This window comes from Dermacentor variabilis, chromosome 7, assembly GCF_050947875.1.
Source record: "Dermacentor variabilis isolate Ectoservices chromosome 7, ASM5094787v1, whole genome shotgun sequence".
Classification (NCBI taxonomy): domain Eukaryota; kingdom Metazoa; phylum Arthropoda; class Arachnida; order Ixodida; family Ixodidae; genus Dermacentor; species Dermacentor variabilis.
Genome location: NC_134574.1, coordinates 34,809,804 through 34,837,590, shown reverse-complemented (window position 1 = coordinate 34,837,590; position 27,787 = coordinate 34,809,804). Strand labels below are relative to the sequence as shown.

The window sequence follows — 27,787 nt, the reverse complement described above, 5'->3', positions numbered from 1 at the left end:
TAAGAGCAGGAACATTTGAGTCTTGCGAAATATTCTCGTGTGTGCATTTTCTAAGCCTTGAAATATAACAATGCATGAAATGTTTTATTCTTATAAGTTTATTTCCTTTTTTATTGTTGTTATTCGTGGATGAAGAGTAGATATATACCAACACAAAATATTTTTTTCTCGCTTTACGGTCACCCTAGAAAAATTACGGTAAATTTTTTTTCAAAATAAGTCCCTAAGAAGAATTGGAATCTGCAATAAAAAAAAATCAACCCTGGGCGGTCGCATATGGCGAAAAAAATCGACCCTCGAAGGGTTAAAAGAGTACTAACACAAAATTTTTGACTTTTTTTTTCTTTTGCTTGGCTAAATAGCTTGACTTTAGTGATGGTATGATGCCTCAATTCCCCTAATGCACAACAAATCAATAATTGCACTGTCATTTAATGTGACAATGCCAAAACATGTTAAAACGTGAACGAAATCTGGAGCACGGCTGTCGTCGTTCACCATGGCTCCTCAAGATGTTAGAAAATAAGGGTGATTATACTCGCCTAAATCATCAACACGGAGGCTGCTGTAGTGGCCGAAACCATACTGTGATTGTCTTGCCGAAAGGTTTGTGTGACGGGATAATGGGGGTGAGCAGGGTGCAGGTGCCCTCTGAGAGAAGTGACAGCGGAGGACCAAGCTCGTGGGGTGTGTCCCACGTGGGAAGGTGCTGAGTGAAAGTGGGAAGAACGGCTGACACGATGTGCATGTCCCCAGCTTTTGGCAGCACAACCGTTGTGGGGCTCACTGTGGCTGCTAGCAGGTTGACCAACATGAGTGTCGGTATTCTGTGGTGATATTGTCGCAGCCTAGTAGAAGACGGGAAAGCCGGCGTAGAGGACGTATGGAAACACTTTATCAGAGCAGTCAACGCGACGTCGTTGTTGTCTCTGTTTTTCCACTCGCGCGCTACTTCAGCGTCGTCCTCATCGCCTGGCACATACCCGCGGCGACCATATAGGATGGGGCATTTGCCCCCCCCCCCCCCCCCTTTGAAAAAAAAGGCATCGTCCCAATGCACCAACATCCGAAGGCTGTGCACAGATGGTGCAATGTTGAGGTCATGAGGAAATGTATGGCTTCATACGAAGCACATGCACAACCTTGGGCAGATGCCGCCGGCGTTTGGAGCAGTTATGGCTGTCGGGGACAACTTCATAATTAACATCGCTGATGCGGCGCAGAACTGTGTACAGGCCGAAGTATCTTCGCAGGAGCTTCTCAGACAGCCCCCGCCGACGAATTGGAGTCCAGACCCACACCTGGTCACCGACGTTGTACGTGACGGGTCTGTGTCGAAGATTGTAGTGTCGGGCATCGTATTCCTGTTGTTCCTATATCCTATATGGTCGCCGCGGGTATGTGCCAGGTGATGAGAACGACGCTGAAGTAGCGCGCGAGTGGAAAAACAGAGACAACAACGACATCGCGTTGACTGCTCTGATAAAGTGTTTCCATACATCCTCTACGCCGGCTTTCAAGTCCATCGACGAAAAGTAACGTGCGTTTGTAGCCTGTCCAGTGAATCGTCGATACGCGGCAGCGGATAAACGTCTTTCTTTGTGATCTGGTTGAGTTTTTGATAGTCGACGCAGAAGCGCACGCTACCGTCCTTCTACCGCTACCGTCATTTTCACCAACATGACAGGCGATGCCCAAGGACTCTTAGATGGTCGAATAACCCCGTCCTCAAGCATCGTCTTCACTTGCGTTTGTATCGCCTCGCGCTCTTTCGGTGCCACACAATAAGGATTCTGCCGAATTGGTCTGGCGTCGGCTTCGGTGACAATACGGTGCTTAGTGAGCGGCATCTGGCTGACTCGTGACGTAGATGAAAAGCAGCTCTTAAACTCATCGATGAGCTCAAGAAGGCTGTTACGTTCGACGGGTGACAAGGTGGGACTGATATCAACCACAGGGGCAGGCATGGCCACGGTGGCCGTCGCGTGCTCCACTGAGAGGCAGTCTTGTATTGAGGTAAATTCGTCAAAGTAAGCAACAGCCGTGCCTCTAACAATGTGTCGACGTTCCCTGGTAAAATTCGTCAGCAGGAGTTCAGCACGTCCGTCGTGTACGTTAATTAGGGTCGGCCCTGGCGATGGAAACGCCTTGACTCAGTACCAGTGCGTCGGTGTTCAGCGACACCAGTCGCGGAGTTCAAGTTGTCGCAGATAACAGGTACGAGGGAACAACTTCGCGGCGGAAGCGTGACGTCGTCGTCGGCGATACGTAAGCGGGGTCGACGTCGTCTGAGCTCGTAGAAAATGTGACGGAGGTCACGGACATTAATCACGGAAAATGTGAGGTCACGGACATTAATCACTGCATCGTACTCTCTCAAGAAATCCATGCCCAATATAAGTTCCTTGCAGCACTCAAAGAGAATGACGAGGATGGCGACGAAGGTTTCACCGGCGATTACTATCCTGGCTGTGCATTTTCCGATTGGCGTCATCAACTGGCCGCCGGCAGTTCTGATGTTGGGCCCGGTCTACGGCGTCTTCACTTTTCGCAACCTGTCGGCCAGCTTTTGACTTTTTATCGAAAAATCCGAACCAGTATCGACGAGAGCGGCCACTTGGTGGCCGTCAATGAAAACGACAAGATCGGCGCTGACGGCATTGGTTACAGGGGGTGCGGCTGGAGACGTCAGAGTTTTAGAGTAGTCAGTCGTCGGTGATGGGGGCTCTTGGAAAGCTAGACGGTTTGCAACCTCACCCCCGGAGGTCGCTGCTTCTAGTTTCCCCGGCGCGGGCTAGGGGACCTGCCTCTAGAGGCGTCAGAAAAATCGCGACGGGTTGGTGGGGTGTAACGAGCCGGAGAGGGGGAACGCGATCGAGGCGTCGTTGAACCTTCTGGCCGAAAGTTTTTAGAATTTCTGTCGCGGCTACGTGCAGCATCAGACACAGGGTAATTGCAGTTGGGAAACTTTGGATACCCGGCTGCGCGGTAGTGGCATGCGCGATAAACATGTCCTGCTTCGCCGCAATGAAAGCACAGCAGCCGGCAGTCAGCGGTGCGCCACAAATCGGTCTTTCGAAGCGGGTAGCCCGCAGGGGATTCGCCATAAGACCGATGCACAGCAGTGATCGGCTGGCGGCGATACGGCATAGCTGGCGGTGGCTCTGACTGGCGAAAATATGGCGTCGGGGGTGGCGGTGCTGGCTGCGTCGTAGTGGTCGACGGTGTCAGCAGCATCAAAGTCGCGGGAGGTGGACGACAGACAGCTTCCGCGTAGGTTAGTCGTCGTGGCACCGCCTGCCGGTCAGGGGACGAAAAGGCCTGTCGAACTTCCTCCCGAACGATATCAGCGACAGAAGCCACTGCTGGTGCCATAGGAGAAATCCCGAGCTGCCGGATCTCCTCTCGCACAATCTCCCGGATGACTTCACACAGAGACGTGCCGTAGCTCTCAGGTAGAATTGAAGCATTCACCGGCGAGTTCGCGCAATCATATTGGTGGTACCATTGCTTTAGTGCCCGTTCTATAGCAGTAGCCTCCTTGGTGAATTCGACCACTGTCGTCGGTGGTTTCCTCACGAGTCCGGCAAACAGTTCCTCCTTCACTCCGCGCAAGAGATAGCGTAACTTCTTTCGTCGGCCATCTCAGGGTCCGCTCTGCGGAAAAGGCGGGTCATATCTTCTGCATACATGGCTCGCTCTTGTTTGGTTTTTGAATACGGGATTCGAGTAGGCGCTGCGCAGTGTCTCTTCTGTCGGTACTAGTGAATGTGTCTAGCAGCTGGGTGCGGAAGGCATCCCATGTGGTCAAACTTCTCTCCCGGTTCGCAAACCACGTCCACGCACTGTCTTGAAGCGCGAAATAGACATTAGACAGCTTTTGCTGGGAGCCCGAGTCATTATAACTGGCGACATGCTCAAATTGGTCCAGCCAATCTTGGACATCTTCAAAAGCGTCGCCATGGAAACTTTCTGGTATCTTAGGATTCTGCAGCGTCACCTGCGATGGAGTTGCAGTAGCCATGGCGGAAGTAGGTAGATGCGTTCCAGCAGGGTCGTGCAAAGGGTTGAACTCGGGCGTCAGGCCTAGCAGGCGGCGACTGTACCGGTGAACAGGAGTTTCGACGGACGAAGGTGATTCCGTTTTCGAGGTATGGCTCCGTGAAGGGGTGCCGAGCATGAGGCAATCCTACCCCACACCTCCACCAGTGTCGCAGCCTAGTAGAAGACGGGAAAGCTGGTGTAGAGGACGTATGGAAACACCTTATCAGAGCAGTCAACGCGACGTCGTTGTCGTCTCTGTTTTTCCACTCGCGCGCTACTTCAGCGTCGTTCTCATCGCCTGGCACGTACTCGCGGCGACCATATAGGATGGGACAATATGCGACTATACAATGGCAGATTTTTTGTTATGTAACGAGACACCCTTGTCAACACGTTCTACTCTGTGAAAGTAGTGTTGCTTCTGGCTTTAGGAAAATACAAAATCAATTATTTCTTGTTTGAGGAATCTGGTACCACGCTGTTATGGAATCGGCAGACATAAGCGTAAGAAGACGCAACATTTTATGTCAGCAACCTTTTAAAGGGACCCTGAAACGATTTTGACCATTTTCTACAAACGTACTGAGTCGTTAGAGTAGGTCCTTCTGATCATTAATTGACACATCTAAGTGCTCTGAGTAAAGCGTGTAATTTATTATAAGGTTTTAAAAATGTACGTCACTGCCGATCACAGCACACTGTGCAGCGGAATTTTAAGCCGCCCCTACCCATATGACGCAAATCACCCATATCACGTCAGTGGGGCGAGCTATCCGATTGGCTGACCAGGGCGCGTGATCGATAATTTTTCCTACTTTACGGTAAACAAATAATGTTCGTAATAGTTGAAATGTTAGTTAATTTGTTTTTATTTAAAAAAAGTAACATAAAGGGAATGCACAAGAACAATTTTTAAGTACACTTAAGCACTTCCGGCACACAGCAAGTGTCGCCTGCTTGTGTTACAACGTGCTCCGTCTTTGACGAGAGCTCCGCCGTCAGTGTCGGTGTGTCTTTTCGCGAGCGCTATGATTCGACTTTGTTGCATTGTGGACTGCAAACGTAGCGACTGGTGACCAGCGACTGGTCTAGCTGCGACATCGTTTCCCTCTGCAAGCCAGTAGACGAGCGGACTGGCTGCAGTGCATCGGGCTGCAGCTATCTGATCGGCGCCAGGATTTGCGCGATGGTGGCCGTCACTTTACACTGGAAGATTACTAACGCAATAGCGTTTCGCGAGTCCGCCATTAGGGCAAACGCAAGTGCAAAGGGGACATGGCCTGCCCGTGTTTCATAGGATGAACAGAAGCGCAAATGTGAATGGTCTGCACGGTGCAGCCACCTGGTGGCATAGAGCTCAACCAGACACAGTAGCAGTAGCAAAATGTATTCTTCTTTGCTGCTGGTGTAAATTTTTTGCAGGAGTGTAATCGTTAACACGTTGTTTTTGTAAATGTTTAAAATGTTTTACACTTGGTTAGAGCAATAGTAGCTCTTTCTTTGGCTAGTTAAGCTTTGTGCCAACGGGTGGCTGGACCATGGAGACCGATCAGGCAGCTCACGTATGTTTACGCTAAAGTTCCTTCATCAGCTTGAGTTTATGCTTCCACCGTTCAGTCGAAACGTTCTGCTAGTGTGGGTAACGCAATAGCAGACACATTCAGCGCTGTAACAGAATTCTCACAATGTACGCTGCTTCGATAGCTATCGCTTGCGGGCAACAGCCAAGCGGCTAGCGGAGAGGTTTCGCGCTGGCGGGCTCCAAAACAACTGGAAGTAGACGACGTGAAGTCGCATCGTGACGCAGAGCAAGTGAAGGCAGAGCTTAGCCGCGATGGCTCGGTGAACGAATTGAGAAGGAAAAGCATGGCTAGGGAGGAGGGTAACTTGTAATCGCATGTAGCTCCATTAATATGTAACGCTTCCCTTAAATTGTGGTGCGAATGTTCTACTTAAGTTGTAGCCTACGCGTCTACAAGATTTGTCCGTACCGTTTCAGGGGCCTTTTAATAATTGGAAACAGTAGTTGCTGAAACACCTGGTTTAGCTAAGTTATCTTTGGGTGTTTGGGTGCTTGCACTTTCTAACAAAGCATCCCACTGCATCATTTTACATCATGGCTGCCAGTTTATACCTCGCTTCAGGGAGCCACGGTACCAAATTTACGTTGCATGTTAAGCTGCATGCATCCTACAGCAAACTGGCAAAATTTGATGGCATTCGTTGCTGTAGAAAATTTGCATATAATTTTTTTTATTGTAGTTGAATTCTTCAGCAGCCTTGCAAAACTAACAAGGGATGAAATGAAATCGCAGCCCTAGCAAGAACGCCCTGGAGTAATGGAATTCAGTCTCGAAGACCATACTTTTGTGTACTGCAAGCACCAAAAGCAATTGCAGGAGCCAGAAACACATCATGGTTGTCGCGCACCATTTTGTTTTTACGTGTGCGTCTTAGTGCTGAGCCTGGGATAGGTTCTGCAACCATTAACCAGCTTGTGCTGCTTTTATCACCAAAGTGAACTGCGGGCACAATTCAACGGCGACGTCATCGCTGTGTTGTTGCAAGCCAGAATGTGTGGAAGAAGATATCCGGTGTTGTTTCGGAGCAGACGATGCAGTAGTGGCCTCATACTTCCTGACGTCATACAATGACAATTGCTTTCGGTGGTAGGGGGGCCTAGAGGCAGCAATTTCAAATTGAATGTTCAAGTTTAGCGTGTGTGCTACGAGTCTAGTTCTTTTGTGTGCTAAACCATATTAGCCCCTCGACCTTCAGTTACAAGGATAAACTGAGAATAGTTTAATGGCGGTATCACGACCTTTTTAAGGATGCAGATGCAGGTCTTTGACACAGATTCCTTCTGCTGCAGGGACCAGAACAAGTACAAGGAGGCGGCTGCGCTGCTGAATGATGCGCTGGCCATCCGGGAGAAGACGCTGGGCGAGAGCCATCCTGCCGTGGCGGCCACGCTCAACAACCTGGCCGTGCTGTACGGCAAGCGAGGAAAATACCGCGATGCTGAGCCCCTGTGCAAGCGCGCCCTCGACATCCGCGAGCGAGTTTTGGGCCGAGACCATCCCGATGTTGCCAAGCAACTCAACAACCTGGCCCTACTCTGCCAGAACCAGGGAAAGTACGAGGAGGTGCGTGCATGGGGTCTTCTTGGATAAAGTGCAGTCAAACCCTGCTAGTACAAGGAACGCCGCTTCAATCAATAATTCTCGGCTCCGTAAGATCACTTATCAATTGACTCCTATGGACCATCAGCGGTCCATAGCAGTCAATGCATAAATAGTTTCACCACAACAAACGCTTCTTCTTATGCTGTTCCACTTAAACGAAATTTGATAAAGCAATTCCAGGCTCGAAAATTATATTTGCCGTGCAGGAAGCACACTTTCGAACATTTTAGTGCGTTTTGACATATAAAAATATGTCTACAAAGGCCAAATTGCGTTTTGTCACCGCCAGAAACTGTCGCTGATGACCTAGCATGGGGGCCGCCATTGCTTGATGGTGATGGCGATGAGTCTGGCCTTACTTTGCCATTGGCTTGAAACTACTCAGTCGCAGACAATCCAAAGCCGAAGCTCAGTCGTTTCATCAGTCCATGCATCTCGGCATTATCAGTGCATAGCTAATGCTAACATAGGTGCTAATGCAGCTGCGCAGTCATGTTGTGCATTTGTGGCTCTGTTTAGTTCGCTGAGAAAAGCCTTTGTGTTTTAGCGTGCTTTCCGACATGGCGCAGCCATGCAATAAGCGAAAGTATTTATTCTTAGAGGATAAAGCTTGCATCCTGGCCAAAGTCACAACTGACGTCACAAAGGTTACGATGCGGAAAAGTTTGGGATTTCTCCCAGTTCGCTCTCCACCATTCTCAAGTCTAAAGAGGCAATACTAGAGAAACCACCGGCATCGGGCACATCAGCCAAGTGGGAGAAGCTGACACCATCGGCACACGAAGAACTCAACAAGGCTGTGTACACATGGTTTGTGGAGATGAGGGCAACCCATCAGTGGAAACACCATGTAGCAGAAAACCTCAAATTACACTTGCCTGCTGGGAATCGACGACATTAAGGCAAACACCGACTGGCTCACTAGATTCAAGGTCCGCCACGGCATCGTCGGAAAGACACTTAGTGGCGAGTTGGCATCGGCAGGCAGGAGCAGTGCATCTGCCTGGATGTCAACAAACCTGTCATTTTTGTTGAAGGACCACACTATGTGTGACATCTGCAATACTGACAAGACGGGCCTCTTTTTAATGAGATGCTGCCGTCGAAAACCCTCAACGTGAAAGCTCGGCGTTGTCACAATGGCAAACCCAGCAAAAAGCGCATGACTGGATTGCTGTGTGCTAATGGGGACTGATCCGACAAGCGCCCGCCACTAGTTATCAGGAAGAGTATGAGGCCACATTGCTTCAGAGGGGCAAAAAGCGCATGACTGGACTGCTGTGTGCTAATGGGGACTGATCCGACAAGCGCCCGCCGCTAGTTATCAGGAAGAGTATGAGGCCACATTGCTTCAGAGGAAGTAGGAGCCTTCCCGTAAAATATGTGGCCAACAGCCAACCTTGAATGACGCAGGCTATTTTCTTGGAATGGGTCATTGCATTTAACTGCGACATGAGGAGGCAGGGCTGGCGGGTGTGCTTGTTGCTGGACAATTGCTCTGCTCACAAATGTGGATCTCAAGTACTTTCTCTCAAACTGGATTTTGTGTAGAGCACTCACATCCACTCCCTCCTGCATACTCGTGTTGTCACGCTCGCACACTGCGGACGTGTCGGGAGCTGGCTTAGACACGGAAAAGGTGGCACTATGCCCTCTCCCGGTTCTGCCTCGCTCTTGCGATGCGTGCACCCTTCCCCCTGACTCGCGGGAAAGACATCTGTTGTGTAAGGAGGACATTCCCCTCGCAAAGGTAAAATGGCATAAAACAGCATCACCTGGGGAGACTCCCTCTCTCTGGCACCCCAACCTCGAACCTGCCAGATAGGAATACCTGCTGCAACCCGTGAGTGACCTCGTTTGCCTGACCAGTTCATGCAACGAGGCAAGCCTATTATGTATTACAGGTTAGACTTCCATCTGCAAGTGTACCTTATTGCTTGTAGCAATAAACATTGTTAGAGTTGACACTGCTGGTTGCCATATTCGTTCCAACTCGACGTAGCTGTGATTGCACGCGCTGCGGTTTGGGAAGTACAGTAAAACCTCGTTAAACCGTACCCGCTTAAACAGTAGTTTAATTTTAAGAGTAGTAAAGTCAAATCCCCGACTCAGCGGCCATTGAACATAATGTGTTTTGTGTCCGCATAAACCGTACCAGCCTATTGCGTACGCATCGGTTACAACGTAGCGTTTCAACTTTTTGTTGTGCAAACATGGCGGTGAGCCGTCTCCATCAGGCGGCCCGGCAGAACAACAAGCCTCAGAGATCGGAACAACGGCCTCCAAGCGCCCTGTGCGTTTGCGCGAAACCACATCAACATCATTTCGACGCCGTGCTTTCTCTATGGCCGTGCCAGAGAGTGTTATGGTGTCGTGCAAGCGAGGACTCGCGTCGTTCCGAAGCTCGGATAAAAAAGACGCCGGGTGCTCAGCATAGAAAAAAAATTAGACATCGTCCATGCTGTCGAACGTGACACGAAGAAGTCGGCGCTGGCACGCAACAGGGATCTGCTGCTGGCTACAGTGTGGGGCATTTGGAATGCTAAGAAGTTGCTCAGCAGCGCTGCTGCAACCGTGAAGACATGTCTGCTACAAGGTTCTGCTACAAGGTGTCGTGCGAAGTGAATAAATACTGCATGTTTTTTTCCCCTTTCATCGCACTCTCTCTGAGTTCCGTTTTCAACAGGTAAGTGGGCGATCTCATGCTATTCGGTTAAACAGTACTACCGTTTAGTACGTACTTTTTCCGAGCCCCGGCCAACTACGGTTTAACGAGGTTTCACTGTACCACGGAGCGACTGTGTGTGGCAGGAGCTCACCTTAAGCTCTAGCCACATGCAAAGCGTACCTCTGCAACATTTGTATATAACAACATAAATATATAATCCAGCCACTTGACCAAGGCATAATAAGAAGCTTGAAGTGCGCCTATCGCCAGCGAGTTATGCAGCGTCTCCTATTGAATGCGGAGACTGGTTGAGACACAAGTTGGACCCATACATGGTACTGCAGATGATGGCTTCTGCATGGGCTGCAACCGGATGTCCAATCATCGTTTCACTCACGTGGGCTTAAAGCTCGAAGACCCAGACACCAACTCTGCTGAGGATCTTTCCAGTTGCACTGCAGCAGTGCGTCCGCCAGCAGAGGCAATTGTGTCCTGGGCAGCCCTTCAAGATGCCAGAATGGCACATGGCAGAATAGCACAATGGCAGGATGGCACATCCTGTGTCGAGCTTGAAGATTTCTTTGACATTGACGTGATTGCCCATGAGGAACTGACGGATGAGGACAGTAGAAAAAATGTCCACGATGACGGGTGCTCAGATGAAGTGCCGGACCTGCAGCCTCTACCAAGCACAGCACACATACTGGATGCATTTGACGTTGTGAGAAACTGCGTGGCTTTGCATGAGGATGACGTCCCCCTGCAACTACTCGCCAGATGGGAAAATCACGTCTTGACGCTCCTGGGAAGGAAAAAGTAAGCAGTCGACAATGCTTGAATTTTGGATATGAATGTTTCTGTGGTCCACTAGTTCAGGTTAGCTATAATTTTGTGAATTTCACAACAACGAAATTTTAGTTAATTAAGGGAAAATGAGACATCCACATAATTGCAGCAATCGCTACAGAGGAAACCCATAGGGGTTTCGCGGAAGAAAAGCCTCGCACTTGAAGAAAAGTTCGTCCTGGGCCGGGACTCAAACCTGGGACCACCGCCTTTCCAAGGCGGTGGTCTCTACCGTCTGAGCTAACCAAACGGCTAGCACATAGCAAGGCAAAGTCGAATTTGTCAAAAACTCGAAGCAAAGGCAAGAGATTGACGTAATAGTTCTGCAGAAACCCACAAGGTAGAGAGAAGTAATTGTATAAGGGAAAATAAGACATCCATCTAATCGTAGAAATTGCTACAAAAGAAACCCATACGGGTTCCTCGAAAGAAAAGCCTCACAGTTGAAGAAAAATGTCCCATTTTTCAATACCATTGTCATGACTGCCGCTTAAGAAAGACTAACATACGGTTTCCAAATGTGCCATATCTCCAGCCCCTGCAACTTAAACAGGCCAACCGCACTTCGATAGCCGTATGATCGTGAGTTTGTTCGCAGCAATCATTCTCTCGCAGTTCCTTCACTTCATCACCTGCCTGTTTAACAGAGATATTGAGAATGCAGTCCATGCCTTTTGAAGGTGCTTGATGATTGTGACCAATCAGAATTCATAATACAGTCGCCGACCAATGATTTGGACTCGACGGCGATTGTCAAAAAGTGAATAATCGAGAGTTCAGAAATACCAAATTTCCACAAAACTGTGTGACTTTATTCCACAAGTGGCAGAGAAATGTGTGCCGTATTTTTGGGTGTCACTTTCGTGTATACTTTCAGTTTTGTAGGACTAATGCAATATGCATCAGCATCTATGAGCAACGACGTTCTTGGCACACTACTACGGAAACATTGCCACCTGTTTGTGTGTCCTGTGCTAGCCAGGCGAATTTCATTTCCGTGCAGATCGTAGTAGTATCTTCAAAAGAAAAGGCACGCAGCTCGGAGATTTCTGTCAACGCGCGAGCACTCAGGTTCTTGGTTTTGTGCGGGTCATCGTGTGAGATGGGACTGCTAGAAGGCATTGATGCTTCTGGCTTCAACCTCAGACAAGGATGACGCCACAGATGCTGCCGTAACTGTGCCCACAACAGTGGATGTGCTACGTAGCATTGACAGCATTTAGAGGGTCATCTGTGCAGGCGACGCTGTAGGTGACCTCTTTGCTGAAGTTGCTGCGCTCGAAAGAAAGCTCTTGCTCTGTGGTTCAAAGAAAGTGTCTGTAAGAAACTGGCAGATCTTTAGAAATTGTATAGGTAAGTAAAAAACACTTTCGCATGCTCGCAGGTGCAGGGATCGCAGTGTGCTAGATCCCTCTAATAAAACACGAGGGGCACCTGCACTGCACTATTGTGTTCATATTTAGCTTTTGGCATGGCACTTTTGGTTTCTGAGTACTGCAAAGTATTAGTGTATAGTTTAAATTGAAGCTGCTCGCAACTCTGTCACCCAAAGCCATGTATTTAAGCATAATTTGTGTGGGTTAGATTACATAGTGCCTGGATTATACAACATTATTGTGCTGTCCCAAAAATGTCCTTTAATCAGGGTTCCCTTGTACCACACTGTTCAAAAGTGTAGCCATCTTCAAGGTGGGGTGTTTGCTCCGTGTGAAAGGTAGCACGATAGAAAATTCCTCAGTTTTTCAACGGAGACATGAGCAGAATGTAGCAGTTGAAGAGCCGCACACTTTTTGAGAATTGTGGAAGTGAAGACGGGTGCACAAAGCGCAGAAAGCCTCGCATGTGCGTTGTGCACATGCAGCATTGGGTGGTGCAGCATCGGAAAGATGGCGGATGCTGCATCGAAAAGATGGTGCAGTTGGAAAGCATGACGGTACAAATGTGGGACACCAAGAAACACATTTTTTTTGCTTATCCCAATGGTTACTTTAACGAGTTCCTGCCAAAAGATCATGTGTGATTACAACTGAAGAGGAGATAAGTATGTATATGTGCACCACATCGGTACCACGCGGAGATGCCACAGTATGGCTGCGGCTGGTGAGGTGTGTGTGGCTGAAAAAGGGGGGTGCGGCCCATGCACGAGTAATTCTTTTTCTGAAATATTTAAGCCCAAATTTAGGGGTGAGGCTCTTACACAAGAACATGTTGCGTTGTCATCAAGTGCGACATCACGGCAACGAGAATATCGGCGTCAGATGAAGCTACCTGACATCAGGGAAGCACAATACCATTAAACTACATATTGTGACAAGATTTTTGAATTTTGTTGGCGCGGGTTTACGTGAGCAAGGATGCGGCAATGTCTGTGTTCTGTCACGTTTGTCGTCTCCCACTCAAGCCGCCTTCTTTGCTTGTTTGCGCGGTGTACGCAGGTTGAGCGCTACTACCAACGGGCATTGGACATCTACGAGCGGACGCTGGGCCCCGACGACCCGAACGTGGCGAAGACCAAGAACAATCTGGCGTCGGCGTACCTCAAGCAGGGCAAGTACAAGGAGGCCGAGCTCTTGTACAAGCAGGTGCTGACGCGAGCGCACGAGCGGGAATTTGGCTGCGTGTCAGGTGACAACAAGCCCATCTGGCAGCTGGCCGAAGAACGGGAGGAGAATAAGAGCCAACGTCGAGACAATGCCCCCTACGGCGAGTACGGCGGATGGCACAAGGCGGCCAAGGTCGACAGGTACGGCTGGGATTTCCCCTGTTTTGTACTTGTGGCTGGATGGAGGCATAGTACTTGGGAGGGCGCTTTGTGTTGTGGTGGTGTCAGCCTGCCATTACGGACTTTGTGCCTGTCACTGTTGTAAACCAGTCCTCGTGCCTGTTCTTGCTCGTGTCCATTGTTTGCACATCGATCACCCTGTGGTGGCTTTAGATCTCAATGCTTCTTCTCATTGGGATTGCATTGCTTCTGTCATGCACCTGGGCTGAAGAAAATTGCACATTATTTAAGATGTCACAATGTTACCCTGGCATGCATACAGCAACTGCATGCATGGATGCTATGATAGTCTCGTTTAAAACGATACAGTAGGCTGCACCCCCAACCTCTTGTTCGTATTTTGCCTAATGTCCTACCTATCCTCTCGTGGAAAAAACAAGAACATAAAGCATTTCCCGCATCAAACATTCTGAACCACTATTAAACGAGAAGAAAGGGGGTTAACCGAGGGGCCCGAGTCATATCATAAGCAGCCAACCAATACTGACACCAAGGACGACATAGGGGAAATTACTTGTGTTTAGTAAATGAAATAAAGAAACGATAAATTAATGGAAATGAAAATCGATGAGAAAACAACTTGCCGCAGGTGAGGAACGATCCCACAACCTTCGCATTTCGCGTGCGATGCTCTACCAATTGAGCTACCGCTGCGCCATTTCCCCATCCACTTTCTTGGGTATTTATGTTTGCTAGCAGAAACCTGGGAGTGTTAGCCAGCGCCACCACTCACAGACCGTGGTGGTTGATGTGAAACATCATTTCTGGCGCAGGGGTCACGAGAACGTGATCTTTTTTTGGGTGACGGCAACTGGTCAATAAACCCACACATGCAACCTGAAGGCATCAATGTTGCCGGATTCGAGACCCTCGTTATGTAATAAACAAGAAGAAAGGGGTTAACCCAGGGGCCCGATTTTTATTAGTCATATCATAAGAAGCCAACAAACACTGGCACCAAGGATAACATAGGGGAAATTACTTGTGCTTAATAAATGAAATAAATAAACAATAAATTAATGGAAGCTAAAACAGCTTTTTACGTGCTGTTTTAGCAGAAAATTAATCATTGTGACAGACGGAACGGTGCTTGCCTGGCTCTCCGAGAACGATGCCAATCCGAAGAGACAATATACCGGCATTCCCATGCATACAACAGCGCAGCAGTGCCAGATTTCCCTCTTGGTAATGTAGTGAGAAACTCTATGGTTATCGGCACGGTAGTTGTCTGTCTGTGCTAGCATATATGTTACATGCTATACATACATGCTTCTTTCTTTGCATTGCTGTCCGCCGTTTCCGACGTTGTCTTTTGCTTGTTGTGTGGTTGCAGAGGTGTGCAGGTTTTTTTCGTTGTCGTTTTTATCGTGTTGGTTGGTTTGCGTCTGGTGCGTGTGCGAGGACGTCGGAACTTTTTTTCGTGTGTGTGTTAAATTTTGTTCGCACTTTTATTTTTTCCGTTTATACTTTGTGTTTTCTTGACATCGTGTGTGTACCGGTCGCTTCGTTGCCGCGCCTAGCTGCGCCACAACCGCATTTTCGCAACCGCATTTTTGGCCGCAGAGGTTGCTGCAAACAGTAGTATCATTATGACTCGGTGCATATGTCTGCCTGGTACCTTCAGAACTGCATGGTAGCCGTCCATGACCGCGTCGACAGCGACTGCAGTTTCAACCTTAGCATTTGCTGCAAGCTAGTCTTGTGAATGGTCCCTGGAAGCTAGTTCCAGAAAGAGATTGGTGTGCGCCCACTGATGGCATTTGGAATGAGGGGACACCGTACGATGTTTCGTAAAGATGGTGGCTGTTAACAACGGTAGTTCTGTACACTAATTTTCATTGGTGAGCCTGGTTTGTTGGCTTTCTGAGTGTCGTACGATCGCTGCTAATACCGTGTATACTTGAATAATGGACGCACTTTTTTTTGTCCACTATACCGAAGAAAAGTTGGGGGTGCGTTTGTTATGCGGGGTAAATTTCATGGAGCTATATTTGAAACAGCAAAAATTGAAAAGTAAGACGGCAATGATTTGGAACATGCATAACATAACTTACCTTTGCAGTAAAAATATGTGTGTACTATTTACAAACTGTAAATTCACTTCGCATCAGAACTACCAGAATTGCAGTTTAGGTCGCTGGCCACTTCATCCACTTTGTGGTTTCACCATAGTATAAACAACCAAAGTGTCAGCCGCACGAAGTTGGCGCGGGCTAGGCCATTTGCACGTGGTGAAACTGAATGTATGATCCGAACAGCTATTTCCGACCGCATCCCAGCTCATCCTTGTAGCTGCTTCCGGCCGTCTGCTGTTCTCATAAGCATCACGTTGAAGCGTGCACCTGTTTTGACAAGCATGCTGTGTCTGTCTCTTTCCTTGATCATCCTGCCCATCGGCATGTCAAGGTCTGTGGATGTCTGATCAGCGTTTCCGTTTCCGTTCTGTTAGCAGATAAACTCTTGTGTCCCGCAGCAGGCGCATAACTTGAGCATCACACACATCGAAACCCAAGGCAGGCAGAAAAGCAAGCCACACACACCCGAATTCAGCGCTATGCCTGACCATGACCACAATGCCGATCAAGTGCGGATTCTTCTGTGTGCCGCACCCAGCTGTGCATTCCGCGCAAGCGCTCTCCTATTACGTCATTGCAAAGTACGTAAACTGTTGTGTTGTTGCAGAGAGCCAGTTGTGTTTTTTATCTCTCTCGAACCTGCGAGGTGCCTTTGCGCCGGCACTGGCGTAAAGGATGCGCTAAGCATTAGGTGCGCTTGCTCTAAACACATGCGCGCGAGTCAAAAATTCTAGTCTCTTCGTAAACTACAGCATGGCTGTTCGATCGTGGGACTGCACAGTAGCAAGGTTGGGAGTGCATTCATTACGCGAGGAAAAAAAATCAGATTTCTTGCGACTAATTTAGGGGTGTATTCATTAAGTGTGTGCCTTCATTATGCGAGTAAATACGGTAAATATGCATTGATTTGGTATGAAAACGCAACTTTAGTCGTCGACAACCTATGACGCAGCTTCGATTAGGCCTAACCAGCTGGAAAATGTGGCCATGATGAAAATTCGCCGCCAGCTGATAATGTAATTGGCTGCAAGCCATTGTGGAAGGCTTGCCGCTAATATGCTCCTACCTGTGGCTCATCAGCGATCGGTCGCGAGATCACACCTAACGGTAAGGGCTCATTTACACCGGCGACTGACAGTGGTCACGCGACCAAGTTGATCGCAAACGGTCGCAAACGGTCGCTTTTCTCGAAAAGCGACCATTTTGGGCCAGTCGCTATCTGCACGATTTTTCAGTTGTGCGACCGTGGTCGCAAAACTGATAAACCAATCAGCGACGCACAGAAGTGATCTTTCATGTGTCTACATCCGGCCTCCTCCCGCGTCGCGGCAAATTCCGCTTAGAATCCGAGAGTTCTCGCTGAGAACGATAATTTCCGGGATTGCTACTTGTGGGTCACGCTCAGCCGGGCTTGCCGGTGTGAACATCAGTCGCCTTGGGTCGCTTTTTGATCGCGAGTCGCAAATGGTCGCGCGACCTCCTCAAGTCGCCGGTGTGAATGAGCCATAAGAGTAAGATTAAGTACCATTCAAGCAGTGTTCGGGTCTGCGAGTGACCAGCTGGCAAACTACCGCAAGCATGCTTACCTAATCTGTCTGTCAGCTTACGCACACTTGGCATAAGGCTCCCAACTGCACAAATCTGCATGCACGAACACTGAACACACTTCCAATACAATCTGCGTGCAATCGGTGGCTAATCAGCCTGATATTCGCACATGCTTTCATGCTTTCTGTATGCGCTTATTTTTGTGTTCCCTCTGTTCGCATCGCATTAACGTTTCGATTGGCCCCGTTGGTTTGATCAACCTGATCGATCGTTGAACCGCAAGACTTTGCGCGCCGTAGGAATGCTGGAGGCATCAAGGCCCTGACTACAGCCGAATGTCTCACCAAATATATTCGAAAAACTGAACATTGGAAAATTGAATAGTAATTACAGTTTGATTCACGAATCTGAATTTTTATATGTTCACTATTCGATTCGAAATTAAATATTCAGGTGTCTGCACAAGGTGAATACTTTGGGCTCCCAATTCAAATGCATTTATAACAAGCTTCAAGCGCATTTGCAAATCTATTACAGTCGACTCTCGTTAATACGAAGTTCACGGGGACCGCAAAAAACTTCGAATTAAACGAACTTCCAATTAAGCACAAAACACAAAAAGCAGCAGTTTATTTGTGGCGAAATCGAGTACTTTCTCTAAGAAAAATAGTCGGTCATCTTGCTTTGCTTCTTCTTGCCGAATCGCGCTGCTGAAAGCAAGTTCTGCAGGCTGTAGATGTGGCGGAATGCTTCTTCCGCGTTACCTTCAGCGGCAAAGAAGCGCTCCGCAAGAGCAAGGCCGCAGCTACATCGGCAGCCTTAGGTTGCGGCTCGCCTTCAACGTCATCGTCGCTTTCCTGGGTCGCTTCCTGGGGCCGAATAATCTCTACAATTTCGCTATCCATCAGCGCACCGCACGTTTCGACTGCCTTGTCTACGGCGACGTAATCTTCAAAATTGACGTCCCCGAGAGCATCACCAAAATCAGTGCTGTCAAGCTCGCTTGTTGACGCTTCCTCCGCTGAAATTTCAGAGGCATCCTCCGAAGAAGCTGCCACAAAACCGCAAGCCCTGAAGCAGTTTGCGATTGTTTCTTGCTTCACACGATCCCATGCTCGCGCCAACATGTGGATGGCACTAAGCAGGCTCACCTCGTACTTTGTGGAGCTATCCATACACAAAATCATGCGCTCGAGGAGGTGCCGCCTGTACAGGACTTTAACATTCTTGATGATGCCTTGGTCCATTGGCTGCAAAACAGCCGTTGTGTTTGCAGGCAAAAATGCGAGGCGTATTGCACTCAAGGCTGGCACATTCACGTGAGCACTGCAGTGATCGACAAGGAACAACACCTTGCGGTTCGAAGCAGCAAACTTGTGGTCCAATTTGCTTATCCAGCTCTTGAAGATTTCGGCCGTCATCCACGCTTTTTTGTTCGCCTCATAGTCCAGAGGCAGCGTCTTCACGCCTTTAAAACATCTCGGCTTCGCGGCTTTCCCGATCACAAGTAACCGACATCATTCCGTGCCAGTCATGTTTGCCGCGATCAGCACCGACACTCTCTCCTTGCTGCGTTTGCCCCCAGCACAGTAGTCGCCCTTGAATGTCAGGGTCTTCTCTGGTAGAAGCCGATAGAAGAGTGCAATCTCATCTGCATTGAAGATGTCTACCGGTCGGCGAGATATTCACGCAGCATTCGCTGCGCAAGCTGCAAGACTAATCTTGCACAATCTCGCCACTGCCAGTATGCAGCGCTGCGTGCACCTATGGCACCCGCGTGGCCTCCGCGATCAGCTCCGGCCACGCGCGGCAGCCACGCGTGGCCTCCGGCGGGAGCCGCTTTGCCTCCTGCCGGAGTTGATCGCGGAGGCCACGGCAGCCGTAGCAATGAACAATCGCGCCGCTCCAAGAAGGATGGCGTTGCGGGCGGCTGCGGTGGCGATGACACCAACGCGGAGCACGGAACTGTTGCAACACATGAAAAATTGCACATTCTACCAAAGAATGACGGTCACCTCGAGGATCCCGGCTGAAGATTAACTTCCAATTAAACAATATTACTGGATGAGGACTTCGAATTATCGAGCGATTTCTTCTATAGGATTACATGCAAAACTGACGGGACCAGCACTTCACTTCTATTTAACCGAAAATTCCAATTAAGTGGCTTCGAATTATCGGGAGTCGACTGTAGTGAGGAGGAGGAGGAAGCAGGAATAGATGCAAAGAAAGAGAGTTTAGCCAGTTCTCAGTCTGGCTGGCTACTTTCACTGTTCTTAAGGGGCTCAGCAGCCAGGGCTTCTACGGTAACCTAGTTTGATTCGTAAATTAAACAGTCCTAAATTTTTGATGTGATCCACCAGATCAATTCTGTCAGTCCTGTCAAGGTGATCAATTTAAAGGAAGCAGCCACAATTGACTTTGATTCCAAAGTGTTTGCTTCATTTTGAGCCGGTTTGAACGAACTCATTATTTGTGTCATATTCTTTGCAGAGCCACAGAGCACCATTCACGGATGCCTAGTCATCTTGTAGCACATTAAAGTCCTTTCTGCTGTTTGTTCTTTGATGATTTGACATTTTGTTTCTTGAGGAAGTTCTCTCTAGTCCTTTCAGACTGAAATTAATATGCGTCTGCTTTATTCCAGAAAGAACACAGCAGTAAGAGTAAGAGTAACAGTAAGAGTCAAACATTGAGGGTGTGTCACAGTTCTCCCTCTTGCACTGGCAAGGTGTGTAGCACGTCTTTCATACGCAGCCCAACGGTGGCCACCACACTGAAGAACCTGGGCGCCCTCTATCGACGACAGGGAAAGTACGAGGCAGCCGAGACCCTGGAGGACTGTGCCCTTAGGGCGCGCAAGGAGGTGGGCTGTGTTTGTATCTTGCACGTACAGCTGCAGAGACGTTTCTGAGGCGTTTTAAAATGTTAGCTTCCTTTGGCTGCACCACTCCAAGTTGGTTATGCCAGGTAACGTGTATTACACATAACTGGTGCGCTTTTGGAATAACAAAAGTGGTGTGCCAAGCAAAGGGACGTGCAGCTCGGGACAGCAGAGCATTCTGTGGAGCGGTGGGAAAATGAGTTGCACGATATTTACTCGAATTTAATGCAGCTGCAATTGTATTGTGAGGGTCTACTTTCCTGTCACATGAAAAAGAAAAAAAGCAAGGCTGCGAATGCAACATGAGATGAATGGAAAAAGAAATCAGACGTTTGTTCAAGGAACCACAATTCGTAAATGTGTTTACTTCACTCATCATTGTCGTCCGAGGATGAGGCAGAGGTTTCCGTGGGCGATCACTTTCAGAGATACTTTTACCTTTGCGAAATTTTGCGTGACTCTGCACTGAATGTGTTGCCTACAAGTGTTTCTGGTGCTGTGCCAAGCTGGCTATCCTTGCATTAGTGCCAAGAGAGCTGTCGGCCGTATACTTCAAGGGGTTCGGTTCAATGGATCACCCGAGAATCCAGTCACCTTCCGTGCGGTCAAGCTCGTTTCACATTAAGCCCTTCCTAAAAAACTGCATAGACATTTCATTTGGGGCAGTACTAGATCACGACGAGTCTACAGAGCCCTTTCGACTGGCCTAGCATACTTAAATAAAGCCTCCCGCTGGTTCCGCTATCCGTGAATCCTCGAGCCACCGAACCATGGCGGAGTTCCGCAGCTGCTCTCGGCCACCAAAATTGATTGTCTCGCAAAGCGGGCATCATACCAAGCCCGCTGCATCACGATAAAATGACAGCCCACAGGGTAATGCAGCGCTGTAACCGTCGCACCAGTAGACACAAGCTCAGAGAAAAGGACTTAGATTTGAACAGAAAACAAGTTTTGATGGTGTTCAACTTGTCTATGGATTGAATTGAGACACGAAGGTACAGGTTGCTTTCGTAACACTAAAAACTGCAAGACTTGGCATATTTGTTTAAAATGATCAATTTTGTTGTTATTAGAATGTAACATGAGGGTCGAGTTCAAGCACTGAAAATCATAAAAATAACTCTCGTTACCATCGAGTAAATGCGGTAGTTTGCTGCTATGAGATAGCTAAATGGAGATCACTGGGACAAGAGTGTTCCTATAGCAGGCCTCCATAGAGTGATGATAATAGTGCACCTGATGCACAGTTATTTGTAACTGAGCTGGTGCACCAATTCCTTGCTGCGCCAGTCATTTGGTGTGCGTTTCTTTGGCGCATCGTGTGTCACTGTGGTTACCAGGTGGTCATGGCTGCCACAGAAGAGCAACCGTCTTTATCTGAAGATTTGTACAGTAGAATATTGGTGACACAATCACCCCTGATGTAAATTTCGGGATGATATGAATTTTTAGAAAGTCCCAGCCTGCATCCATTTGCTTACAATGTACAGTGGAACCCCGTTCATACGTTTTTCACCGGACCGGGGGAAAAAAACGTAACAGCCGGGAAAACGCAACAGTGAGGAAAGCTCCGAAAATGAATGAAAAAAGGTGCAGCTTCAACTATAGACAATTTATTTCCACAGAGTGCGCTTAGGACCTAAAAAAAAGTCCAGAATTGTGGCTTGCCGTTTCTTTCGCTCGCTAGAAATCACCACACGTTTCTCAATAGCCTGGAAGGCCGCATTGCTGTCAGCGTCGCTGTGAGGTGCGACATACCTGCGGAGGAGGTCCAGAGCCGCGACGGCTTTTCCAAAGCTACGATTTGGCAACTCCCCGGCATCATGCGGCTCGTGCATCGCAGTCTGCGACTTCACTCGCGACCGAGATCCCAACGATCTCGGCGATGCTCTGACACTCTGACGTCACGACGACAACATCCACGGCGACGTAGTCGTCGTATGTGACCGCCATTTTGGCTTTTGGCGAGTTTTGGCCGGGCTTGGCTATGGAGCTGGCTGTAAGAAGCCGCACGCCAATTCGATGGCGGCCTCTCGAACTGGCGTGCGGCTTCTTGAAGCCAGTTCCATAGCCAAGGCCGGCCAAAACTCATCAAAAGCCAAAATGGCGGATGGAGCGCGTTGCCTACTTTAGCCCAGGCGGGTTCGGGGGGCTAAGTTGCGACGTATCATGCGGGAACGTTTTCACAGCTACGATGTAACAGCGGGGTTCCTTATACATTGGATCCGATGGAAGCTATGCTGGGACCGGATGAAAACGACGTAGCAGCCGGGAAAACGCAGCAGTGAGGAACGTAACAGCGGGGTTCTACTGCACTAAATTTGAGATGTTGCAAACTGCTTCTTGTGCCTTAGCAGGTGGTACACACAGTCGAGCGGGTGCCGGCAGGCAGGTTGTGCCAGGTGGTGTCAGGCCGGCAGAGTGGCCATACTGATGCACCGTTTGCATTCCTGTTGCCAGGACAACCTGTGTCACTCTGCATTAAGTGTCCCCCATCCTAAACAAAACAAAAATTTTCTTTGTGCATGGTCATGCAAGTTCTGAGCCATATTCAAACACCTGGTAACTTTATAAAAAGCCGGCAATCACACGCAACCTACTCTTGCCGCATCAGCAAGATCGGCAGCATTTACTTTTGTGGGTACCCTTATCTCTGTACATAGCCGACAAATTTTTCCAGCTCCAAAAATTCGGACTTATTAGGTATTCTTCAATTCACAAATGCACTGTCAGGGTTCCCATAGAGCTGACGCATTTTTGCAACCGATTTTTTGGGTGCCAGATTACAATGCCGCCAGACCGAGATGTAATGCTTGCTTTGCACCGCCTGCAACAGGGGATGATGGCATGTTTTGGTTATCGCCTATTGAAAGCATGTGGTACACTTCCAATGGCGCTACACTACACGTGCTGTAAAACAGATAGGTGAAGATTCTTTTTGCAATAGAGTTGGCGGCGACAGCTGTGAATGCAGTCTGCAACAAATGGCAATATATACTGGAAGAGAAAATGAGGAGTGTATGCCAGATGACATGGGTGGACGAATACTGCAGAGGTGTTGGCATGGCGAGCGCCTACTTTATCTCGATCGCAATTGGGTACGCATAGCGCGCCGCCAGAAAATGTATCGTATGACTGCAGTTTCGTGATGTACTGAGCATCGGTGTAGAAAGATTGTGTTTTCTGGGAATGTATGAACTGATAAAAAAGGAGCTTGACTTGACCGAGTCATTTTTTCTGTTCTCGATCACAAATGTTGGTGCTGGGAAATCGTACTAGGAGGCGATGGCAGCACGGCCCTTCGACAGACATAGTCACTGCACTTAACTTCACTGCTATTCCCAAGCGAAGGTATTTGTGATCAGGCAGTCTTGGTACCTACTAGGATGCTCTTGAGTGAAGGTGTGTTTCTTAAGCAACCCCTCTGTACAATTCACCGACCGTTGAGCTGCAGCTGTGTTGTTCGGTTGAGGAGTGGTGCTGTGGTCCACTCAGGGAAGCCAAGCAAGTGCGTTGAGCCGAGGCTTCTTTTCAAACACAGAGGTCACATTCTGCCCAGTTAGCAATGAACCTTGTTATAATGAAGTTGAGGTAAAAGCCGAAATTACTTTGTTACATCCATTGCTTCGTTATATCCAATATTGCCACTTACTGCAACATGTGTCCAATGGGGTGCAAAATTGTACATATAGACATAAGAAGACGGCTTTCCGGCCCGCAGAACTGCTACGTGGCCACACATGCGATTAAATTTGAATACAACAACAAAGGAGTCTTCGGTGTGTTCCACATGCGATTTCTTAGCACCTGATGCGACAGCCTTTAGATAGCTGATTTCTGTTCCATTGCAATTGTCTTTTGCATCTGCGGATTGTGCGGGGAAATCTCGGGAGGCCAGGTCCAGCTGTGGCTGCCTGCGCGGTGCACCACCGAAAAAGAGAGAAGGCTAAACCCCATGAGAGCGATTTTGTGCGCAAAATGTGCGCAAAAGCATGTGTCACGCTAGTTTCGGCGCCTATATTGCTGCCTGCATACCAGCAACACCGGGAGACCTTGCTCGAAGTCATTGCGTCCATGGGGTACGACTTGTAGGCGACGAGCAAACGCGATGAGTGAACACGACAGCCATCTCCATCGCGTCGGTGTTGCTGTTGTGTGCAAGATTGCTTGCATGGGGTTTATGTTAGAAGCGAATGGGCTATTTTTTCGAACCACACGCATAGCCATTCAGCGCGGTGCGACTTGCGCAGGCTTGTGCGTGACTACCGAGATTGCTCTGGGGAGGTCGCGGAGGCCACGCCCAGCTGTGCCTTCCTGCGTGGTGCGTCGCGCAGTAGAAGTAAAGACACTAATCTTTCGCACTGTCGCACATAGCCACGCCGCATGGCGTGGCTCGCGCAGCCAGGCACATGCAAGAGAGGGAGATCAGTGGAGTAAGTGCTGCTGTGAGCTGCTGCTTGGGGGCACAGTTGCGCAGCTATGCACGGCGGTGAGACAGATCAGTGTTGCTCGACAGCGTGTTCGATGCGGGGACACGGGAGTTTTGAACTGGCTTGGCGAAAGAGTGCCAAACACCGCGGAAAGCGACGTACGCGGCGTGCAATGGTCTGGTATTTTTTGGTTTCAGATAAGAATCTGGTTAGTTATATCCATTGGCAGGACAATTTCATTTCGTTGAAACAAGGTTTTAAATACATGAATTTCTATGGGTATTTCAAGGGTAATTTCATTTACTTTGTTTTATCTATTATTTCGTTATATCCCATTTCGTTGTACAGTAAACCCTCGTTAACTGGAACTCGCATATCTCAAAATATTGGGTAAGTTGAAAGCTTTGCACACTGTGCCTTCCCCACCTATAGGTGTTATGTATTTGCTCCCGTTTATCTAGAATCATTTTTCGGGCGTAATACGGATATCTTGAAATTTTGACTGGCGCGGCTGAAGGCAAAGGCCATTACCGAAAGGTGATGCAGGCTCCGAGCAAGCGCATGGTTCTTACTAAATGCCGAACACGGTCACGATCTAAGGGCGAATACAAAATTCCCGCGGACGCAGCCGTTTTCCGTCAACCGCGTCAAGTAACCTTGGAAGCAGTCACGTGGTGTGCGCCGCTTGCACACGGGGGCTTATGGGTTTTATCAGGTAGTCGCTCCAGCAGACTCCAGTCCACCGCATTTCGCACGTGCGAGCACTCTTAGGTGATTGTGCGTGTGCGGTTCTGTTAGTTCTCTGCTTCGTTGCGCTTCTGCGCGCGACGCATTGACTGCGATTTTTTTGTTGTGTGTGTGTGTGGTCAACGGACGACAACGATGTCCCGTCCCAAGCAGTGTAAACCTCTGACGCTGTAGAAAAAAGTCGCGTTAATCAAGGAAGTGGAGAAAGCAGGAAGGTCCAAAACAAGCATCGCCGAAGAATTCGGCAACCCCTTGTCGACGCCTTCGGCACTTCTAAAGAATAGGCAAAAGGTCATAATTGGCTTCGAGCAAAGCTTTTCCAGCAAGCGGAAGCGGATTCAGGCCTCAAAATTCCCGGATGTCGTAGCAGCATTCAGGTTGTTGCTCCAGAATGTCAGGGCAGCCAACCTTCCCGTGACAACCCAAATGATGGTGGAGAAGGCAGGCACCCTGGCGTTGCAGATGGGCCAGACAGACTTCACTTGCAGCAATGACTGGTTTGAACAATTTAAAAAGAGAAATAATGTGGCCTCAAAGCCTATCCACGGCGAAAGCGGCACTGTTGATGAAGGGGCTCCAGACACCTGACGCAACCACCGCCTCGCTGAGCTGCAAAAGGTTTACGCGGGCAAGGACATTTTCAACCTCGACAAAGCAGCACTGTTCTATAAGATGCTGCCTACCCGCACATAGACGCCGAAGGGAGAATCGTGCTCAGGCGCTAAGCAGCGCAAAGACCGAGTGACAATACTTTTCGGAGCCAACTCCACCGGCGATGAAAAACTGCCACTGCTTGTTATCGCTCAGGGTGCTTCCGAAATGCACGGCTCCCGAGAGGTGCGACTTACAGCGCCAATAAAACGGCCTGAATGACTCCGGCGCTCTTTGAAGAGTATGTATGTGCTCTTGACCGCAAAATGGCAAGGGACGGCTGGAAAGTGTTGTTCGTTGTGGACAACTGCCCCGGCCACGAAAAAATCAACAACTTGGAGGCAGTCACGCTGGAGTTCCTGCCTGCAAATATGACGTCCGTGCTCCAGCCGATGGACCAAGGAGCCATTGAGGTTGCGCGCAAGTTCTACAGGAAGAGCCTCCTGCACCGAATTTTGCGTTCTTACGACAGTGGTAAGAAGTATGAAATGGACTTGCTGGGTGCAGTCCACCTGATCGCCGAAGCCTGGCGACAAGTACATCCTTTGACGATTGCTAATTGTTTCGTGCTCACAGGATTTTCGCGCGCCAAGAAATTGCTCGAGCCAGACACTGATGAGTTCAGTGATTGTGATGAACTTTGCGACGAAGTTCGCAAAGCTACCGGCTGCGCCAGTGATGCCGAAGACGGCGAAATCACTTTTGAAGAGTATGCGCTCTACGAGTCGGACGTGCCCGTTACCGGAATGTTGTCCGACGCCGACATTGTTGAAATGGCAGTGAATGACGGTGATCACGCTGACGAAGAACAACCTAGAGAAGTGCTGACAACTACAGAAACATAAACTTGCTACGCTTGCTCCGCAACAAAGTTGAATGCAGCGGCAACAAACAACGGCTCATGCGGTGCTGAACGCACCCCATGAGCCGTTTTTCTCGCTTTTCTTGTGCCGAATGCCAACACAAAGCAGGCAAGCATCACCCAGTTCTTCTTTCCAAAATAATAAAATTCAGTTTTTCCTGGGAATGCTGCGTTTATTGCAAAAGCTCCCCTCGTGCTGTGGAGCGTTTGTTAGCAGTGCTGGTTGTTCCTGGCTCTTTCAGCGACCCGGTCACTGAAATTTTCGGCATTTTGCTTAACTTGAAACTCCGCTTATCTCGAAATTTTCCCTGGATTTTACAACTTCGAGTTAACGAGGGTTTACTGTAACGAGGTTCGAGCGTAGCCTTCGGTATGCCCGGATGTATTTCTCCTGTCTTGTTTCCCAGGCCCTGGAACAGCGGCATGGTCGGTCAATGCCCTACCTGGACTTCTCGACGCACAAGGACAAGAGGCAGAGTGGCAGCGCCAAGTCGGGGTCGCGGAGAGGTTCGCGCGAGTCCCTCGATAGCGTCAACTATGACGGCCAGCCGCAGGACGAGGTGAGAATGGCCATACACCAGCGCTCTTCTTTGCATGGCACCGCTGACCGGTAGCCGTGTCGGCTATGCGATGGGCCTTTTTATTCTTGTTGCGGTGGTTCTGTATGCCACATTTTGCCACCTGGTACACTTCATTGTGTGCCGACAGGTTAACCTTTTTTACTGAGACGCGTAATGGATTTAGAAGGCAGTAGCATGGGACATAACTGGATAAGATTGTCTATGGTTGCTGTAATGTATATGTCATAGGTATATATACTTTTGGTTGCTGGCTTTAATAGCAAAAGGCAGTTTAGTACAGGGCAGGGGGGTGTAGTAATCTCCTTGCTATTACTGTTTCTTTTTCCACTTGCTCAGAAACGAGCTATTTATACTGCCAAATACAGAAAGGCATTGCGTTGGGAGTAGAGCACTTGTATTGTTACGAGGCAAATGCAGCTCTTCTGAAGAGCGTTATTCATTGTCAACCTCTATGCTTGCACCAGCGAAAGTCCTCAAGTGTTAG

General features: G+C 48.9%; 1 protein-coding gene across 7 annotated transcripts in view; it reads left to right on the top strand.

Annotated features, from left to right (window-relative positions):
- Klc (kinesin light chain) overlaps window positions 1–27,787 on the top strand; it is a 170,971-nt gene that overhangs the window by 103,148 nt on the left and 40,036 nt on the right. For all 7 annotated transcript variants that reach the window (XM_075698382.1, XM_075698384.1, XM_075698381.1 and 4 more), the window contains exons 5-8: window positions 6,917–7,190; window positions 13,179–13,486; window positions 19,906–20,014; window positions 27,130–27,282. In XM_075698382.1, the coding sequence (XP_075554497.1) occupies window positions 6,917–7,190; window positions 13,179–13,486; window positions 19,906–20,014; window positions 27,130–27,282 (844 nt within the window). The remainder of the gene's footprint in view (window positions 1–6,916; window positions 7,191–13,178; window positions 13,487–19,905; window positions 20,015–27,129; window positions 27,283–27,787) is intronic.